The 22,823-nt window shown below is 37.8% G+C and overlaps 1 protein-coding gene across 4 annotated transcripts in view; it reads left to right on the top strand.

Moving 5' to 3' along the window:
- Positions 1–22,823, top strand: part of LOC145487498 (adenylate cyclase type 5-like) — a 219,901-nt gene that overhangs the window by 62,578 nt on the left and 134,500 nt on the right. For all 4 annotated transcript variants that reach the window (XM_081466304.1, XM_081466303.1, XM_081466302.1 and 1 more), the window contains one exon: positions 4,433–4,560. In XM_081466304.1, coding sequence (XP_081322430.1) covers positions 4,433–4,560 — 128 coding nt within the window. The remainder of the gene's footprint in view (positions 1–4,432; positions 4,561–22,823) is intronic.

Below are 22,823 nucleotides of genomic sequence, written 5' to 3'. Positions count from 1 at the left end.
TCCATATCAACCGTAAGCACCGACCTAGTGGTTCATATTTATGCCCAGCCATGTGCCACGTCACTTGAATGCCACTTGGAAAACTTACGAGCCCACAGTGGTTTGGCAGTATAGATTTTGCCCCTGTAGCTACATCATGTAAAGGGAAAGTGAGGCATTTGCAAGAAAACAGTACTTATAACATCCGCTGAAGCCAGAGTAAGTTGTTTGTTTTGCTCTCTGCCTGGGAAAAGTGGACTTGCCACAAGGCAACCTTGTGAGTTTTAGGGTAGAATAGCTAAGCGAGTGAAGGAGCTGCGAGGTTTTACGCTGCGTAGTGGCCGTGCGAGCGTCACTAAGCGGCTAAGTGAGCGATGAATGTCCTTCGTCTGGCAGGTTATGAATAGACAAGATGAAGAACTTTTCTTAGAGTCTAAGTAAAAGGCTGAGAGAAAAGTAGGAAGATCGAGATGCACAGTTTTGGGAGAAAGAGGGTTGGGGGTTATAATGATTTCATAACAGTAAAACAGTGTAATAGGGTTTCCTTGATTAAAGCAATAGTAAATAAAGCAGTTTTCGATTGAGAGTCGAAATAAGTAATCAGGCAATTACTTTCGTTTCAGTTTTGTTATTACTGCGTTTTGAGATTCACTGAGTAGTCTAATTGGTAAGTAATTTGTTTGGTTTTGGTCTTAAGACACTCACTCGAAAGCCTTCTTTCAGCAATTTAAATATCTCAACTGGGTAGAGCTCTTGCTTGTAAAGAAGCTTGATTCGTGTTCGTGTGTAATTGGAATGATTGTGTAATGCTCGTTAGCACTATTGAACACTAGCGGTTGCTATGGTTATACAAAAACAAGTACGTGCAGAGTCTGGGTTACAAAAACATGGCGTGGATCGGTGAGTGGCCTCTGTGGCCTACAAACGTGAGCCAAGAAACGACTGAAGAATAATTGTGTAAGAGCTGTGATGCTTTTAACGTAAACTAAACAGTAAAGGAAACCTTTGATGAAGTATGTCCAGGTTAGTCTTATAGAACTGTTATGTAAACAGACAAGCTTACGCATTGTGAGATGACAGCAAAAAAGAATCATTGCAGCAAATTTGAACTTGGCAAATTGTCGTCCACAAAATGCTTGGGAATGTTCGCGCAGAGCTAATAAAGAGCAAATTTCGCTCAAATGTGTGAAGTCATTTATTGAACAGAGCAAATTTTCATAGTCAATTTTTGTTCCAAGTGAATTGTCTTTCGAAAATTCGTGTTGTTGGAAACAATAGGCGTTGCAAATTATCTTGACTTTTCGTTAAAAATTTGCTTCCGTCGAAAATTCGGTATCTTTTTGTGGAAAAGCCAAGAAAAGCTGCAAATTTTGGCGAAATACGTTTGCATTACTTTTGCACAATACTGTATATCCTTGGGTGGATTGTAAAGTGTACTGTTGATGTGTATAACGATTCACTATCCATCTATTGGCCATGCACTACATGTTCAATTGAAAGGCCGCATGCAAGAACGCCCCCTAGATTTTTTGGCCATTTTGAAAGTGTTCAAAAATAGCTGAATTTTGGCATGTAGGCTTCGTTGTACCTCAGAAACATTGCTCTGGATTTTTTTTGGCTGGGGCGCTCTTCGTTCTTGAGAAATAACGTATGCAAAAAGCTCAGTTTTCCAAGCGGCATCTTTTGGAGATCTTTTGTTGAACAAAAAACAAAAGAAACCTTATTATTTTGTTGAACAGCAAACAGGCAGACTGTTTATAGTGTATTCCACTGAATCTTAGCTGTCTTAAAGTCAAAGGAAAATAGTATATAGAGCGGAAATCTGGGAACAGATTGTTTACATCGGTTATTGTGACGTAAACACAACACGTGAATCGATCGAGCGGCAAATGAAATACCATCGAACGAAAAAGAGATGTGCCGCATTAGAACTCTGTCAACTAATATCTTAAGCATAGTGTTAAAGTACCTTGTGTGCCTGCCTGGTGGTTGAGAGGCATCATAAAGCCTCGATAAACCCGTAAGTCATCAGCACGTTTTAAAGAATCAAAATGTGTTCTGAAACTTTGAAGGTAGCTGATATACCGTAATCGTGTTATCGGCGTTCGAAGTCAGATCAAGCCAGGCAGCAAAGTCCAAGAGCAGTTCTTGCCCAAGAAAAATACCCTCTTGTGAGTTGTGGCCCATTTGCCAAGCGTTGCTAGTGTCAAAGTTTGGAAAGCGAGAACTGGTTTTTGACTTATAAAATTTCTCTTGTATCAACCGCCATGTTTTCCCGCGCACGAGGTGTAAAGACCCTTCCCGGCATGCATTGCGATCACGTTCTGCTCGCGTTTCTCGAACTGGTAACTAGATTGTTTCGGCTTTTTTCATTTAAAGGTAATAATGGCCAACAAGCAGCGATCGATTGTAACATAGATCTGTGATCCAGGTTGCGTTGATTTTATTTCATATCGGCATGATTTGTAGTGTTTTGAACTTCTGGGATCAGCGGACATGCAGATGTATGGAGACCCGTACGTTGCGCAGACGGGTTAATTTGTTAATCTGTTAGGCGGTGCGTGACATAAAGCTACGATTGCGTTTGTCGAAAAATATGTATTTATCTCGTGATTTTTAGCCATTTAAGACGTTGCTGTATTTAGAAAAGTGCTTATTTGATGTTTATTTGTTCAGTGCAGATAATCATTGTCCCAGATAACCAAAGTAAGTTCCAGATGTTAACACTATTTTCCGGCCGCCATATTTTACCTATTTAAACCTGAAATCAACATTTTTGAGCTTATACGTTGCGTGAAATTAACATTTTGCTGTTTTCTAAGTGAAATCAACATCCTTTCCGTCACGCATTACGTGAAATCAACATTTTTACCTGTTTAGACCTGAAATTAACAATTTTTAGTTTATAAGTTGCGTGAAATCAACATTTTGCTGTTTTCTAAGTGAAATCAACATCCTTGCCGTCACGTGTTAACGTGAAATAAGCATTTTTACCTATTTAGACCTGAGATCGACAATTTTTAGCTTATAAGTTGCGTGAAATCAACATTTTGCTGTTTTCTAAGTGAAATCAACATCCTTGCCGTCATGCGTTAACGTGAAATCAGCATTTTTACCTATTTAGACCTGAAATCAACATTTTTGAGCTTATACGTTGAGTGAAATCAACATTTTGCTGTTTTCTAAGTGAAATCAACATCGTTGCCATCATGCGTTAACATGAAATCAGCATTTTTACCTATTTAGACCTGAAATCAACATTTTTGAGCTTATACGCTGAGTGAAATCAACATTTTGCTGTTTTCTAAGTGAAATCAACATCCTTGCCGTCACGCGTTAATGTAAAATCAGCATTTTTACCTATTTAGACCTGAAATCAACATTTTTGAGCTTATACGCAGCATGAAATCAACATTTTGCTGTTTTCTAAGTGAAATCAACATCCTTGCTGTCACGCGTTAACGTAAAATCAGCATTTTTACCTATTTAGACCTGAAATTAACATTTTTGAGCTTATATGTTGCGTGAAATTAACATTTTGCTGTTTTCTAAGTGAAATCAACATCCTTGCCGTTACGCGTTAACGTGAAATCAGCATTTTTACCTATTTAGACCTGAAATCAACATTTTTGAGTTTATACGCTGCGTAAAATTAACATTTTGCTGTTTTCTAAGTGAAATCAACATCCCTACTGTCACGGGTTAACATGAAATCAACATTTAAACCTTTTTTGACCTAAAATCGACATTTTTGAGCTTTTACGTTGCGTAAAATTGACATTTTGCTGCTTTCTAAGAGAAATCAACATCCTTGCCGCCGCGCGTTAACATGAGTCAACATTTTAAGCACTTTTGACCTGAAATCAACAAATTTGAGCTTATATAAGCTGCGTGAAATTGATATTTTGCTGGTTTCTAAGTAAAATCAAAGTCCTTGCGGTCGCGGCGGGCCGATCCTTTGTTATAATAAACCGAGGCGAGACTTCGACTTATAACAAAGGCTTGGCTTGGCTATTATAACAAAGGATCGGCTCTGTTTATCATAACAAAGGCCCGGCTTCGTTTATTTGAAGGACTCGGCGGGAAAAGGGCGTCAGGTATTTTAATCAAAGGTGAACTTTGTCGAAAACGCTCCAAATTTCGCATGCAGTTTCGTTCAAGTATGTTAAGCAATGTCCCGTAGTTTTCGCGTTAAAGTTCGCTTCGTTCTTGAGATATTGCGTATGCAATAAACCACTCGGTTTTTCCAACCTGTGTGCCTTTTTTGCATACGTTATTTCTCGAGAACGAAAAGCAACCCAGTGAAAAAAACTTCAGAGCAATGTTTCTCAGGTGAAACGAAGCCCACATGCCAAAATTCAGCTAGTTTTAAGCACTTTCAAAAATGGCCGAAAAATCTAGGGGACGTTCTTGCACGCGGCCTTTCAATTAACTTGTTCCTATCCTTTGACAGGAAAACCATTGTCTACGTATCAAGATCTTGGGTGATTGCTACTATTGTGTGTCAGGTTTACCAGATCCACGACCTGATCATGCTCACTGTTGTATTGAGATGGGCCTAGAAATGATTGATGCTATTGCGTAAGTAAAGTCTATTGTTTTGCATGATTATCTAAAGTGTATTGTCAGATTTGTAACCTGATCCATTCTCTTTGTAGCTTACAAATAATTGTGACCTTACACAGGAAAACGTGCATTATCCCCTATCCGTTTAACAGGCTGAAATAAACGGATGATAAACGGATAATAAACGGATAGTAAATGCCTTTAAGAGCATTAAAACATTTCCTAGAAACGTTTTAACGGTTACTGAATATTGGCAAATGGCTCTGCAAAGTGTTCGAATGGTTAACAAAAATTTGCGAATGGATGACTTGAAGTGTTAAAATGGCTGGCAAGAATTTTCCAACGGATAAGGATAACTTCAAGCGTTAAAATGGCTAGCAAACATTTTGGAACAGATGACTTGAAGCATTTAAACGGTTAGCTCATGTGTTCAAATGGATGACCTCAAGCATTTGAGTGGTTGGCAGTGAAGTAGAAAAGTATGGCCATGGAAGGGAAAATCCCAGACACACCATTGTTATTGCTTACAAACAACTGAACAAACTTTCCACAAAACAAACTGTAGCTGAAAATAGCTGTTTCACCATCAAACCATGCCCAACTTACACTGTGACATGCCCAACCAATTATTTACAGCTAAATGTATGATTGGACAAATTCTTGGGCAAATTTTCTGTAATTTTCTGTAATTTTGGTAAACAATCATTATGATAATAGATAATAACTTTAAAGGTACTAAAAAACATCCAACCACACTTCTACTGTGTCTGGCCAGAATGGTGACTCTATCCCACATGCCTCTTCAAAATATTGATCAATCCATCCGACACACAGTTTGATACATAGTATGCTCATTTTTTCCCATAGATCAGCCAGTGGAAATTGATATATATTTGATCTGACTGTATTATTCTAGTCAATGATGAAGTAACTGCCAATGGATGCTCTTTACAGTACATTTGTTTCATGTTTACCTGTCTCAACTTTGTTCTGATGACGAGGTTGATGTTTCAGTGTCACTGATGTCATGATCATTGTCGCTCTCATTGTCAATGACTACAGTGTTGTCAATTATTTTGTAAGATGTATTGGCAGAAAATGAATTTGCAGTCTCCACACCAGTGTCTGACCTGCAACACATGATAAAGGCACAATTACATGTATTATTATACATTGAACTCACTATCTCTTTTCTGATTGGCCGAAACTGTACAGTGAATTTTCAAAATCAATGCCTGTGATGTCATCTAGCTGCAGATTATACAATAATCATGTCAAGGACACTCAAGGTCACGGGTAGTCACGTCATCTATGACCTTGATGTATGATTTCTAAGGGTAATCATGTCAAGTTCGCACGCTTTGTGTTGCTTGCCGTCATTGATGAAGCAAATGCAAGACTTCCTTTTTTTTTTTACGTTCAAAGTATAATAAAACAAAGTGAAAGTGAAGAATGATCATCGCAGTGAATTTTATAATTTAAGCAATTGAAAAGAAGAAGACTGAAAAATTGGGCTTCAACGGGATTCGAACCTGTGACCTCCGCAGTACTGGTGCGATGCTCTATCAACTGAGCTATGAAGCCACACATTGGGAGCAAGGTCAATTAATTGAGTTCATATCTTCCTGTGAGGAGTGAAATGGTGTGAAGTATATATCAAATAATTCATATTTGAACTGTAGTTGTGGATGAAAGTGAAGAATGATCATCACAGTAAATTTTCTAATTTAAGCAATTGGAAAGAGGAAGCCTGAAAAAATCAGGGCTTCAATGGGATTCGAACCCGTGACCTCCGCGATACCGGTGCGATGCTCTACCAACTGAGCTATGAAGCCACACATTGGGAGCGAGGTCAATTAATTGAGTTCATATCTTCCAATTGCTTAATTTGGAAAATTGAGTATTATTTTATTATTACAAATATAGACCACATAACATGGACGGCCCGAGTTACTTGAATGGAGTCACAAAAATTTCAATTGTTAACCTAGTGTATGCCTTACACTAATTCAGGGGAATTTCAGAGCAGTGAAAGTTCGAATCATTTTCGAAGGTTCCCTCCGCATGGACCTTTCGCCAGGTTGAGAAAACATGATTTTCCAAATATATATAATGGTGATTTGCTCTCCAATGCTTTTGATTAATCTCTCTCGTTATTTTGGCCAATGCAGGCAATTTTTTCTGCCCGGCGCCTTCACGTTTCCCACCTCTTCTTTTCATGTTCTTTTGGAGACACGATCCATACTATTTTAACCAAATATGATAAAATAGTATCATAGGATGAGCAAAAGCACACTCAAAAACAGGTTTTTCAGTTAAAGATTGAAAATTGAGCAAAACACTGCGAAGATTGAAGGGGATTTCTCTACGTACTCGATGTGTAACTTTGATTTCAGGTTGAGGTGAACTCTTTTCAAAGTAAGGAAACTAGTGTCTAGGCCAGCACGCTCCCAAAGCTGACTGTGTCCCTTTAAGCTTAAAAATATCATCCTGTTAAGCACTGTTTGACATGTTTTAGCTTAAGTCAAACAAGAAGATCTTTTAGATCTTATAACCGCACTTCTAAAATTTAATTGGTGTCTTAGCACTACAGTCGCAACGCTGCACATTCCAAATATTCATTGATCACTGTAGGCACCACATCACTTAATCGACACAAACTGTATTATTGCACCATCGCTCTTAGCCTGTGTGAAATCTTAAATTTTACTGTTTTTTCCATGAGTAAAGGGCTAGCAAAGTAGTCACATGAGTCACATAATTCAAGAATTACATTATCAACGGTTATTGTAAGTATGGTGGTTATTTCCCTACCAATGATGTAATCGTGGCACGTTCTGACATGTTCTTTACTTGGCTTGCAAATATTTAATTTTCCTTCCGATCTCTGAACTCACTTCATTTTTACAGCACCACAATTCACTTCTCTTGTCTAAAAATATAAAAAATACTCGGAAAACTGAAAAGACTGTAGCTCCTGGCAAAAGAAACTTGCAAAGTAAACACGATCTTATTTGTCACGTAGCAAAAGTGAAAGATGCAATGTCAACGCATTCCATGGCTGATGTAATACCTTTTTTAGCGTATTTATTATTTCTTTCGTATCCAACGCTTCGATAAAACCAAAAGAAAATATATTTTACACACAATAAAAAAAACATTGTCCGTCTATTAATGTGTCAACAGCTTTTAGCGAATAAACATCACAGGTTGCGTGATTCAAAATTTGGTGGAGAGGAAGTTTGGGTCTGGTCACCAACAAAACTAAAAAAAAAATAAGTAAACAACTTGTAAAACATGAACTGCGCTCGGCCCATGGCTGTATGGTTAATCACTGCAAAAGTTTGCAAACAGTTTCATAGATTTGCCATGCAAAGATAAGGTTTTTGGCAACGGTAAGTTATAAAATCAAAGGCCCCTGTTAGCCAGCTCATGAATGAATTGGATGAATTGGATGAATTGGATGAATTGGATGAACTGGATGAATGGAGAAAAGTTACAGTAGTTGAGTGAAAAGAAATGAGGAACTGATCATTGTGAGGTTCTTCTTGGTACAGCAGCGAAAAAACTGGAAAATAAACATCCTTTGATGTATGGGTTCTGATGTCCATTGGCTTCCTATTGACACCCTTTAGGTGGCTGAATTTATTCTCTGGTAAAATCATTTTATAAATTATAAATAATTGTATTACATATTTGAAAATAGATTCCAGCAGAGTGCAACAACAAAAATCAAGATGAACACTGCTTTTAGTAGGAACATTTTCTTTCTTATTAAGTCCACTGAGATACTAAAAGCTAAGAGGAGACATTCTAGCCAACAGTCTCAGGCTATGCATGCAGATTAAACATTCTTTGCTGAGTTATAAATAGCATAATCTTTACAGCAACAGGACACACATGTAGTAGAAGTACAGAATGATAACCAGTTTAAGAACTGAATGAAAATTCAAGAGGTATAAGCTGGAACAGTTAGGATAGCTTATACTTCAAATAGACATTGCGATATTTGTATTTTATTAATAGAGACAGATTGACGCATTCAACTGTTGTGTTCCTTTATGATATTTTTGGCGCAGTCTGTCCTTGTGATCACTCATGCATTGCACCTCGGATGTGTGGCAAATGAAGTTGCTTTCCTCGGAATGTCATGTACTATTTATTAATAAAGCAAAAGTATATCACTAAAATCATCTGAATTCTTTTAATCCCAGTGCAGGACTGATATATATGGGTTATTGACCAAGTGTGAGGTCAAGATGGCCGGATATCGGCCATGTTTTTTTTTTTTGCATGTTTTATGGACCGAGACGGAGTCGAGGTCCATGAACAGGCAAAAAAATGAATGAGGCCAGTATCCAGTCATCTTGACTGAAAAAGCTTGGTCAATAAAGGATTTATTATATGGCTTTTGGGGAAATTTTTCTTGCGGGACACGGAGGGAAGTCCCGAGTTGGCAAGATAGCTCCATCTTGCCCACTCGGGTAGCCAATCACAGCGCAGGATTTGATTCATCTTGCCCACTCACAGAGCTGGCCATGTAATAATTGAAAATATAAAGCAGACCAAAGCAGTGTTTATCTCGCAGTCTCAGTTAGCCGTTGCTAGTAATTTAATATAAATATTGTGTTTACACCGAACGAAGCGTGTTTTTCGGTACTCGACATGATAAAAACCTGTGGCAAACATTTGCTGGAATTTGCTGCCAGAGTCATGAATGTTGACCATGACAATACTGTGGTGTACTTCCTAGCAAATTAAAGAATTATTTTTCTCGTTGCTCACACAACTTGTAGAGCAAGATCGAGAGCAAAGGGTTGCATAAGAAAAATATTTGGCTCTGCAACATGACAACCCAAATAACAGCGCAGCTGCGAGGGACACTACAAAAGAACAGCTAAGAAAACTTAACTCATTGGAAACGTTAGAAACAGTAACATCTTTGTTGAAGGTCAGGAGAGTTCTGATTTTCCAGCTTCCAAATAAAATTGAATCTATCAGATACTTACAGTATTGTGCAAAGTAATGAGAGTGTAATTCGACGAAATTCGCAAATTTCAGGGCTTTTCGACGAAAAATGGTGAAGTTTTGTTCACCTCGAAAGTTTGAAGAAAATTCAACAAATTTTCCCACTGCCCATTGTTTTAGTCGATGCGAATTTTCGAGCAGTAATTCGTGTCTACTGATAATTTGACCTGATTTTTTGAGCGAAAATTTGCTCTCCTCAAATTTTCCTTCGAACTTTCTAGCAAAAATTCGCTCTGTTCCTTAGGTTTCCCATCGATTCCCAGTAGCAAGATGAATTAAGCCAGAGCAAAACAAGAACGTGCACGATAGTAATATCTCAAAGCCTTTTCTCACAAACTTACCTTGTCCAGAGAAAGCTGATATCACTTTGGTTGTTGCAGTCTTAAGCTCACAAGCTCAAATGGTCTGTTTGCCAACCTGTTTTCATTGAACAAGAAATTCTACTCGCGGAAGTACTCGCGGTGCAGCCACAATAAACCCAGGCTCTGCGCAACCTTGCGATATTACCATCAAAGGTTCGAAGCTATTATCAAATTATTCAGGCCAGTCTCTTACAGATCTGTTTAACTTGGCTGAAGACTTTTTAACTCATAGATTTAGTAACATTCAAGCTGTATTGATTGTTATAAATCAGTTATGCTTTCTCCCCCATTAGTGTTCAAACAAAAAAAAAATCTTAGTGGGAGGGTTAGTGTAGCAGAGAACTGTCGTCATAAATAATGAGGTGCTCTTGCATGGAAAATAATTCTAGGTGAGGTATTGAAATAAATGACAACACACACAAGTGAAGGTAAACTTTTATTTAGACATTGGCAAATTGACCAGTAGGACATTGGTGAAGCGACAATACGTTGGCCAATCTACCTAAGACGTTGGTGAACGAGACGTTGGCGAAACAACTCATTGACAAAATGACCGAATACCGTGTCTTTCCCTTTGCACTTGCCATCTGAACATCTCTGCACTTTTCCTTCCCTAATCCCGTTTCTTTGCACTTCCAACATGCTCAAGTGCGGTTGCATGTATCCATGTCTTATTTACGAGTGTGAAATAAAGAGGGATTGTCGCGAATAATATACTATCCATCATGGCAGGCGGACAAGAACGTGGTGAAAGTGATAACAGCTGAAGGGACTGGGCACATGGAGACCTGGCACTAGATAAACAACATGTCTGCTTGTCCATTGATCACTGAATTTGATGTCACTTTGGATGAATTTTGAGATGAAGTAGGCCTTCAAAAAGACCTTATTAAGAATTTTACTTTCGTTCGAGTTAACCAGGACTAGCAGTCCGCCTTTTGTACCTACCTTTCTGGCATGGTGACGTGGCAAAGCTTAAGTTAGCGAGTTCGTGTCATTGAAAACAATCAAAGGATTCAAATTCTCTACGTTCTTTGCCATGAAAGACGGATTAACACATTAACAACAACTAATTTTATAGAGGAGTAAACCGTCAACATGACTGCGTTTGTTCACAAGAGAACAATACATTGATGGCTCGATACTGGTCAGTGCACTGTACTGCGATATTTCGCATACTGCAAGTGGTATTATCCCTCTGGTGAGGAATAGTCGTTCTGGTCATGAAAGTGCCGCAAATTTTCGTCCTTTGTTTTAAAGAAATAATGCTCAAGACATTGCGAAAAGACGCTTGAATTTTCAGGCGAACTTTCATTGAAATTTCGCAGAGACAAAGAACGAAATTCGTGCATTTTGCTCTCATTACTTTTGCACAATACTGTACAATGATTTGATCCACTGAAATTTGATACAAAACATGCACTGAAAATTATGTTGTTTTGGTTGTTGTGCTTTAAACTGGTGCGGTCTAAAGCGTTTCTTTTTCAGCATTTCTCTCTCAATGCTCTTGGAAATGAACTTTTTTAGTAACTGTTTTGTCAAAATTATGAAGTGGAATTGATGGTATTAAATCTATAATTTTCATATCGCAAATTCTGCGATATGATATGCATTCTTGAGGTAGACGATGTAACTCTTGGTGATGTGTTGGTCACAGTATCCACCAAATTTTGTGGAAAAAAACCGTAAGGATCAAAATTCGGTATCTTGCACTAAAAAAAATAGCTTATTTTTGGTTTCCACAAGGAATGATAATATTCCTAAGGGGTGTGCAACAAAAATGGAATTTCCGGGAAAAATCCTTTCCATGGGGGGTATGGATATTTTCGGAAACTACACAACAGAGAAAAGCGAAGTCACTTGGTCTAGTTCTAGTTTATTATTAAACTGATAAAGCAGTAAAACCACATCACATCAACAACTCTGCTATTTTCCAATGGAAAAGCCCCCAGAAGTACATGGTGGATGTTAACAGGTTTATAGAGGCCCTGCGCCTAAGAAACGACCGATGATTTCCGGCTAAAAAATAAAATCGGCCGATTTTGATCTCCCAAGCAGAGGTTACCGAATACTATTTAAAAATGAATTTCTTTTGTTTCAGTTTCGCTTTAAACCAAAAATATCGAGCCACAAACTTTTTCCGTCTGATAGCAACAAAATCAGGCCGAAAATAAGCCCCCACAAAAAACTGTTCAGAAATTACTATCGCAACGCAAAATAATGAGAAAACTACACAGTGTTGAAGAAAAAGGCCTTTTAATGCAATATCATTCGATAAACATCAAAAAACTGCCGAAGCGATTAACAAATAAAGTTTCAAATAATGCATACTAAATTAGATGGAGTGTTGGAACTGATTTTAAAATAATTATTTCTCAAAAGTTCAACGCTTTTGAAAGCAATCACAGTGATGAATCAGACATTGGAGGGATACACATCACGTTTCTGGAAAAACATTTTTCGGCCAAAGTATATTGACTTTGTACAAAGCGTTCAAAGTTACCGTGTTTACCGTTATCCTGCTACTTTGGCGAAACACTTCTCTTTTGCCAATACAGCCGTGGACAGCGTGGTAAACGCCACTTTAAACCTTGCTAGGCATTCAAAGACCATCCTGAGTAGAAGAACGTAGAATTAAAGGAGAAAGGAAGATGAAAAATACGCAGCAAAAGAAAATAAAAACTCGAAATTACCATCTGCTAACGAAAGTTGAATCTGGAAAATGTCGTGGCGTGACAGCGGCCATTGACGTCATTTGTCACGTCAAGTCGCAAGAGCGTGGGAAAACGAGTCTGCAATGTCCTTCGGGTGGTCAGCGGCTAGGGATCCAGTCGTGACCCCATAACTCAGATCACGCTGTGGCCAAAACGGTGTGGCGGTTGGGGAAGTATTTCTTTTTCAGTGACCATCATTTGTGAAAAATAACATAACATTGTTCCACTAAACGTTTTCTGGCCGGGAAAAACTTTTCCTATTTGTGCATTCGTTTGGATTCCGCCGCTATTTATACAAATGATGTCAATGGCCGCTGTCACGCCACGACATTTTCCAGATTCAACTTTCGTTAGCAGATGGTAATTTCGAGTTTTTATTTTCTTTTTCTGCGTATTTTTCATCTTCCTTTCTCTTTTGATTCTACGTCCTTCTACTTAGGATGGTCTTTGAATGCCTAGTAATATGTGTTGTGCTGCTCTTTACGGCATCGGAAAAGTTGTGCGAATTAAAAAGTATGGATCAATATTTAAGAAATGGATCTTTCAGATTTCTGTGATGCTAGTACAGCAAATAAAATCAAAAGAGAGGAAAAACACTAAACAGATTTTTATTTGCAAGTTCGTGTATACACTTTGCAGTGCAGTAAAAGTAAACTCAATTTTATTTTTGCAAGTAAAAATTTTATTCATTTTATGGGGATGACACTAGTTCTAAAGAATAACAGTCAGTTTTAGCACACTAATCAGAAAGGGCTTATCTTTGAGCAAAAATGGTAAACGAACGACACAAATTAAACAAAGAAAACGATTGAAATGAAAGAGTCAGCAGACACGCATTAAACGCCCAATAGAGGCGAACGTTGAGAGTGCCTTTTGGACAAAACGTAGTAGACCACACAAATGTTTCTCGCCCCAAACAAAGCAAACAAACTGCATGTTGCGAATGATGTAAATTGAAAAGATTCCTTACAAGAATTGGTTCTTGTGGAATGGAAGTTGATGAAATCCAGCATGATCGCATGCTTTATTTTCTTGTTTACTCACAGCCATACAAATTAAAGTGAGTTGAGAAGGCCACCCTTGATAGTTTATAAAATGACCGATTTTCTATTGTAATGATATACATAATGGAGCTCACATAACAGCAATAAAATTATGGACAAAGTGTTGTTGTTTTGCATGCGATCCTGAGGAAAAACTGTTGGTAATTAATTCATTTGTGTGTGACAGGCAAGAGTGTGTGCAGGGCTTTAACATAGGTTGATTTCAGTAATAAATAGCCAAGTTTAACCCCTCTGCACAACCTAGGTGTCTGCACACATCTGGCCCCTGGTCCCAGAATTTCAAAACACTACAAATCATCCTGATCAAATCAAATAAAATCAATGCAACTTGGATGCAGATCTTTTATACAATCGATCACTACTTTTCCCCCTCGGCTCTCTTATCTTCCTTTTTGTACTCTAATACTTTTTCCCTATCACCTAGTGGGATTATCAGGCCTTTAGGAGTTTACCTTCTGTGGCTCAATTGGTGCAAAAGAATGAACTTTTCATTAACACTGTTTCAAATAAAAAATTCAGTCATTATAGAAAGAATATTTTGATTTCTACACATGTGTTTGTGTAAAGTGATTTTACTGGTCTACAGTTGAGCTGCTGGTGATCAGAATGGCACCCAAGAAGAGCAGACACCTTTGTTTGCAAAGTATACCTGGCATGATTTTGGTTGTTGTTTCGCATGCGATCCTGAGGAAAAACTGTGAATAAACCTCCGAAAAAAAGCGTGATCTTCAAAGTGTTAATATTTATTATTATCAATGCACGTGGCCAAATGACAAACTGCCCTCTGTAAAACGTGCCATTTTGCGGGCCAAGCAACGGCCAAATGGGAAATGCACGGGATGAAAATGCATTAGCTGCCCTGATTCTGATTGGCTGCAGAGATGTCAAACAACTTCGCTTGGCCAATAATATCCTGAGGATAACATTTCAATGCTAGAGTTGGTGTGAATTTTTGTTTGTGAGATTGCACTTGCTCACTTTGTAGTTCTGTAGTGAATGTTTGACGTTTTTAATTTGAAGATTTTGAAGTCTCCAATTTTTAGCTTTTTTTTAGTCAAAACTTGCACATAGACAACAAACAACTGGATGAAATTGAGCAAAAAGCTCAAGTGAAATGCAACAAGAAAACAAATGAGCTGGGAGCAAAGAAGTTCAAGAAATGGTGTGAGAAAAGAAAAATTACAGTGGATCTCAAAACAGCAAATCCAACAGACTTGAGTGAAATTCTGCAAAAGTTCTTCGCTAAAGGGAAAACAGAAAAAGGCTAAGCATTACTCCAAGTGCATTGACTGGAATTAGAGCGGCCATTCATCGCCATCTAATCTGTGCTCCACTTGGCCGAAACATAAACATTTTGTAAGACAACGAACTCACGTCTGCCAACCAAATGTTTAAAGCAAAGGCCAAGCTATTCACGAAAGAAAACGATGCGAAACCGGAACACAAATCATCTATTCAGTCAGGAGACAGGTAGAAATTGAATCAATACCTAAAACTAGATTATATTTGACTTTTATTGTTAACAGAAAAATTTTATTTGGCTCTTGTTTAGCTGATCGTATTGAAGCAACAACTTTCCAGATCATACTTTCATGCTACATCTCTGTGAAACATTTTTTCTTATTAATTTGGCCTTGTGTATTGATAATAATGACAATCAAATGACTTCTGTCGGGCATATAGTTTATTTGGTTCCCTCGTAGCATCATTTGCGCCCTCGCTCTGCTCAGGCGCAGATGATGTTACTCGGGCCACAAATAAACTATATGCTCTCCAAAGTCATGTGATTGTCCTATTATATAGACAAGAGTGTTTTACTGGAAAATACACCACTCGTAAAGTTCATACGAAACCACATCCGGGACTCAGGTGGTGTATTTTCCATATCCTCGCTAGTGAAGATATTGATGATTTCACTGATATCAAATTTGTCTCGTAAATTGTACTTAAATTCGTTGGTGTATCATTGAAACATCTTCAGGTCTTCCTCGAAAGTCTTTGGCAATATTTGGTTATCTTTGGAAAGTTTTGAAAAATGTTTGGCAAGGTTCTTGTGACCTTTGGACAAGTTTTGAAGCATTTTTGGAAATCTTCGAAAAGTGGTCCGAAATCTTCGGAAAATCATCAAAAATGCCATCATCAGTATGTCTATACAGGGCTCTTGAAAGGACCCGTGTCCTACGAAGACACTGTCTTGGTCAGATGAAACAAATTGTGGTTGGACATCACCTAAAAAAGTAGGTAGATTTTTATGCAGCCTTACCGTAAAATGCTTTACGATAAAAGCATTGTCCGGACATCATGTCCGACCACAGTTGGGATTTCGTTGGACATGAGCAAATTTTGGTCTGCTAGTATGCGATGACCGACTGTTATTTGCAGCCCTACTATGTAATAAAAAGAACATTACACATCAGCTCGAAGATATGAATTTTATGTTCTTGTGGCAAGAACAATATCTCACTTGTTCTCTGTGCTCACTCGTGATATATTGTTCTTGCCACTCCAAGGCTGTTGCCTGAGGAAATTTTTAAGGAGCCCTTCGGACTGCTAACTTCAAAAGTAAGGAGCCCAGGATAAAATTTGCCGTGAATAATCCCGGGGTGGGGGGGAGAGGGGGGGTTGGGGAGGTTGGGGGAGACGGGGGGATTGGGGGGAATTGTGGAACTTTAGGGGAGGGGTCCAGGGGCAGAGATTTCCATGAGATACTAATATGGTCTATTTTTTTTTTCTCAAGCATCTGAGCAGGCTGAAATCCTAAATCCTTGAATTTGATTGGCTAATCATATGCACGTGACCGGTCCAGCTCTTTACGATACGGCCCAAGGGCCAGATTTTTTCACCACTGCCTAAGGTTCGCTGCTAAAAGTTAGCGGTAATCGTCAATCTTTTGCTTTTTTTACACATCCATTGATGATCAATGACAAGAGTTGCATAAACAAAGCCATTTGTAATCTGTAAAAGCAATATACTGCAAGAAAAAAAAAAACAAACGTTATTTGCCAGCTTACCAGTAGGGTCGGTCCATATAGTGAAAACTGTGACCTCGGGCTTGAAAATGCTGAAAATGCAGCATTTTCAAGACCTCAGCCGGCAAATAACATATATATATCAATCAAATTTTTGAAGTAAACTGTTCAGCAAAGTGATCAGGCCATGACTGATGAAGAATACTATTTATGGTCAAACAAATTCAGTAATTGGTGTATCCATGCAAGTGCTGCAGCATTTTTTCCAAAAATATTATATTGCTGCTTTTGTTTTTGAGTGGTGCAATTCTATTTCAATAAAACAAAATACATTGGAAAAATCATGAAATGCAAGCTGCAAATGAAAACAAATAAAAACGAAAGAGGTGTTTGAGGGGTGGGGGTGGGCTTGAATTTGGCCTCAGTAAAATGTGCTTACCTTCCCCGGGCTTGGGACATGAGTATAAACTAAAGGTGATTTTTGAGGCATCATTATGGCATTATGTTGGCCGCTTCCTTGGAGAAAATGTTTTCTTGTATATTGGGTGGAGCCACGACAGTTCGTTTGATAATTTAAAATATAAAACCCTTGTATGAAAGAAGAATTGTAATGTTTCCTTTTTGCTGGCCAGTTACTTGAATATTTCAACTTTTAGGTCGTGAATAATCCTTTCAGAAACCAAAGAAATTCATTCAGTACATCTAAGTGAAATTTTCCAAAGTATTGGACAAAAAAAGCCCAAGAATTTAGCCACATTTATTTTTATTCAATTTTACATATGTCAGCAGCATCATAACTCCAATTCCAAAAATATTTGTTACCAAAGTAGTTATTTTACAAACTGAAATTAGTAATTAAAGTATCAACAGAGACACAATCTATTGGCGTACATGAAGTACAATTATTCAATACTGAGCTTGCAATGCATTATAGGGTAATTTTCAAATATCGCTGTTTTCGGCTGTTTTGAAAGCAGGGAGAGACTTTGTTGCCATGTTTTGGGCCATATTTCTGGAGAAAAAATCAAAACAGGGCCAGACTAGCTGTTGTTTTCCGTTTAATTTATTGTGTGAGTGATTTTTTGACCGATTTCATGAGAGAATTGACGTCATCGGACAGATTAGATGGGAATGAAAACTCCATGTTTAGGCGTCCACTCAGGCTCCTTGAACAAAACTTTAGTCGCCCGCACTCGTAACTTAGGCGCCTCAGGCGACCGGGCACCTGTTAGGCAGCAGCCTTGCACTCAAACATGAATTTCATTTATTATATAAAAGTCAGTGGTATACCGAGCGGTAACAAATTTATAAAGACGATATGATATCCTCACATGTGAAGATATGATATCCTCACGTGTGTGGATATCATGATTACCGAAGATTGGTGAAGATTGGCGAAGACGACCGAAGAAGATCCGAAGATGTTTCGATCATTCACCAACAAATTTAAGTGTAGTTAAAGGGACAAAAGAGAAATGTTGTCAAACATGATATCCACACACATGAGGATATCATGTTTGACAACATTTCTCTTTTGTTCCTTTAACTACACTTAAATTTGTTGGTGAATGATCAAAACATCTTCGGGTCTTCTTCGGTCGTCTTCGGCAATCTTCGGTAATCTTCATAAAATGTTTGGAAACGTTTGGAGAATGCTCAGAAATGTTCATCTGGCCTTTGGAACAATTTTGGAAAATCTTCGGAAATGTTTGGAAAGTGGTCAGAAATCTTCAGAAAATCGTTACAAATGGCGTCATCAGCATGTCCATATAATAAAAAGAACATTACACATTAGTTCGAAGATATGAATTTTATGTTCTCATGGCAAAAACAATTTCTCACCCGTTCGCTACGCTCACGCTTGAGATATAGTTCTTGCCACTCAAAAAAATTCATATCTTCTTGCCACCATGTAATATCCTCTATATCTTCTTGCCACTGTGTAATATCCTCTGTGTATTTTTCACAGGGTATTTCTGTATCACAGGTTTTGGTTTAGTTCCAAATTGTAAATGAACTGAAATAGGCTTTGTATTGTGAGATGCACTAACGACAAACTTTACTCGCTCTTGTACTTACAATTTTTGAGTTATTTTTTTATAAAAAAAAATAGCTCTTAGTCAGCGTGTTGGACTATGTATTGAATGGGTTTTGGTTGGTTGGGTGGACGTGTGATGTATGTATCACAGACCAGTCAGATTGACGCTACTATGAACAACCAATCCAATTGCCACGTGCAATGATACTTGCTGTTGTCAGCTAAACACTGCTTTGGCAATATGGCAGAGAAACCATTATCACTTGGCATTGTTTCACACCGGATTATGATGACGGGAATTGAATGTATGAACTTATATATCTTTTTTGGAGGAAATGTGTTTTTGAATGAGGATTTATACCATGGAAATACCGACAAATCACTGAAACCAGTGAAAGTATTACCTTGAGGTGGAAGTAGCCAGGGCTGGCTTGTTTTGGCAAAGTGGTGCTTCCAACAGTCCCTGTATGGTGATACTGACAAATCTAAGGTTTCTGCGTATTCTCACTGAGTCGTTCCACATTGTTTTATGTTGGATTATGATACAGAGAAATGAAACTATGATCTGATATTTTTTTGAAGGAAAGGTGTTTTCAAATATGGATTTAAGCTTATACTGTGGAATTACAAACAGAAATCTCAAAATCAGTGAAAATGCTGCCTTGAGGCGGAACGAACAAGCTTGTCTTCGTTTTGTCAAAGCTAAGATTTGGATGAAAAGTAAGTGCGTACTTACACTTTTCTGTCGATAGTGATCAAAGTATATTTTTTATTGCTTTATATAAATAATTTTTATATATTTTCTGCAGTTTCTCCAATATTTAATGGTTAATTGTGCAAAGTCTTACAGTTTAAGTTTTTGTTTACGATGAGTTGAAGCTAAATAGTGCTTTTTTTCAAGTGGTCATAATGCAAGCTTATTTGTTACTGCTTCCTTTATAATTTTGTAATTTCTACAAGTCTAATCTTAAACTCTGTGAAGTCTCAGAATGTTACAGAAGTTTTGAACTTTTTTAAGTCTAATGACTACAGCTAGTTATGATCAAGACCACTGAGTTTTAAAACTTGTTTTCGTTGCAAGCAAATGTAATGAGCTCATTTTATTTTTAGGTACAAATGGTAACTTGACACTTGTTTTTCGGGGATGAGTGGTTGCAATAGAACTGATGAATCTGCAGTGATTCTTCTTGATATTTCTGTTTCCAGGGGCATTTTGATGTAATTTGTTGCAACAAGTATTCCAATAAAGGGAATTTTGAAACATTCATATTTGTCAGAGCTTTTCTAAAGGTTTTAAATTTTGGTATGGAAAGACTCCGTGGCGGCAAGTTGACCCGCAACCTCTGGGGCATGAGACATTTTGACATTTTGCATCCAACCATGTTGGATGCAAAATTTATGAAAGTGTGTAGATAGTAAAAGAGTTCGACTCCCACAGGATTACTGTGGTAGACAAACATGTCCTCCGTTTCATTGTTTTGGATGTGAAAATACTCAATAGTTGTTCCCCCAAAGCCAAAGCAAGTCAAAGTCGTGTTTGTAAACAGAATAATTGTCCTAGCTCCTTAATAAAAGCATGTCTTCTCGCATACCGACGGAATAGGCAACGTTTGTGTCAATTTACATGGTCCAGAATTATGGGTTCTGGTCACTATAAAATATGGACTGCGGACTGCGGACTACAGACCGGGTATAAAACACAGAGTGAGGTATAAACCACGGACTGCAGTCTGTGCTTTATACTGACCAGTTGTAACTAATATTATGTAATAAATGTACAGTGGCACCCCGCTATAACAAACCCCACTATTACAAAGACCCCGTTATAATGAACAACATTTGAAAGCCTGGCAGAATTACAGTAAAATATGTGGAAACGAACCCCGCTATAACTAAATCCCAGCTATAATGAATAGATTTTGACGGTCCCAAGACACAATTTACGCCGCTATAACGAATATTTTGTCTGACATTGATGATTTCTCACAGGTGTTACTGAGACTTCTGAATTTTAAAGTTTTAAATTGAAAGTGTTCTTGAAATTTATGTCCTGATTGTCGGCGCGTTACACTTACAGTTTACAGTATCAAATGAATAAAAGTAATGATTTCTACGTGTAGTATTGAATTTTTGGTAATTTTGAATTACCCCACTATAACAAATATTTTTGCTGTTAACCAGATAATTTGTTATAACGGGTTCTTTGTTGCAACGAAGACCCTGCTATAACGAACATTTTTATATATGCAGATGGAAAATGGCCTTTTCCATGGCTTGTCAATCTGTACGGTTTGTACGGACTCTGGCAAGATGTAATTTATATTCCCCTTAAGTCCCCCTAATGAGACGCAATTCTCCAACCGTATACGGAAAGAAAACCAGCCTTTTCCATCCATACAAACCGTGCGGATTGACAAGCTGTGTCACCTCCTGGACTCTGGCAAGACGTGATTTATATTTAAGTCCACTTAATGAGATGAAATTCTCCGACTGTATGATTGAAAATGGCCTTTTCCATCCGTACAAACTGTATGGATCAACAAGCCATATCATCCCCTTAACTCCAGTCCCCTTTATGAGATGCAGTTTTCCAACCGTTTACGGATTTAAAACAGTCTATCACTGTCTGTCAAACCGTACAGATCGAAAAGTTGTATTTTCGGACCATATCAGATTGTGTGTATTGGACAACCCTCCGTGTCTGGCATGTACGCAAAAGCGCCAAAAGTGTACATTTGTCCCAAGACATTTGTCCATGATTGTCTGAATTTCAGTTGAAAAATAAAATGACACTTTTTGGTGGTTTTTCACAGTCTGAATGTGTTTTTTCTCCACTCTGTGAATAGATCGTAATACAAGGACTATTTTTGAGCTATTTTGTGTTTCATTGACACGTATTTTTTTGTTTCAATTCTCCCCAATGCAAACACGTGGTGTGAAACGGAATTTGTTCTACCTCATACTCACACATGCAGTATTTGAAAGGACAAACATGGGTAATGCTGAAGGCAGCAATGGGCATAAGGCAGCATAGATCATGGTGCATATGACAAGAATTTCTGTCGAACAGCAGGAAAAGAGGAGATTTTCACCCAGGGAAGTTGAATTTCAAATTTCAAAATCATCTGTGGCATGAATTTGTGATACATGCAGTGAGCGGGCATCATAAACAATCATTTTGTCCATAGGGTACTGAACCAAATATCAGAAAGTTGTTTCCAGTCGCTGGAAGTCATTTCCCTTTATTTATTTTTGAAACAATAATTTTTATGGTGTGACATGTTTTAATGTTGTGGACAATGAGTTGGTCAGGTCTTGTTTGCATAACTCAACAGTACTCACTTTAAAAATCTGCCTTCTTTCAAAAGCTCACATGTAAGACATGTCAAAGCGAAATGTGTTTGGCAATCGATCTTTCTACACCTTTATAGCTGGGAAAAACATAATTTTGAGCTCTGCAAGCATGGAACTCACTTTCCATTCTTAAGAATTGTTTTAAAGTCAACTCTTCCACACTAAATCAAGTGAGTACTGTTGTATTCACTGCCAGCATGCTGTGAGGTGACTTCTGTGAAATAATTTCGAAACAGTACCGTAAATCTCGTGTTGAAAAGTAGTTAATTTGCAGGTTTTCTTAGTTGATACCTTGAAAACATTGATGAAACATTGTCTTCTTTGCCACTGAGCATTGTGTGATGACCAATGAACCCTGATGTCACTACCCGAAGAGTGTAGTGCCTCTATACTTAAACGTGCTGTAATGACTGTCAAGGTTATCACTAAGATGACTTAAATACCAAATTTGTCGTTTAAATACTTGAAGTATCTGCAAAACTGTACAGTACAATGTAAACAGTTTGTTACGGATACAAATCAAGCGATGCTGTTATCACTGCCATCACATACAAAAGTTTTTAAGGTGGGTCCAAAACTATTGTAAAATGTGGAAAAGCTGTGTAAAAGCTCTTACAAATGCCTTTCTAGTGTCAGGTGTTCACATTCTCGGGTTCTAAATGCTTTTACGGCTATAAAACATTCTAATTGTGCATTTTTCCACAAGACATGAAAATCAGAAAATCATGGACAAAAGTCCTTGGGACACT

Source organism: Orbicella franksi, chromosome 5 (genome assembly GCF_964199315.1).
Source record: "Orbicella franksi chromosome 5, jaOrbFran1.1, whole genome shotgun sequence".
NCBI lineage: Eukaryota > Metazoa > Cnidaria > Anthozoa > Scleractinia > Merulinidae > Orbicella > Orbicella franksi.
The sequence above is the reverse complement of the archived record's forward strand: the minus strand, read 5'-3'. Positions and strand labels throughout refer to the sequence as shown.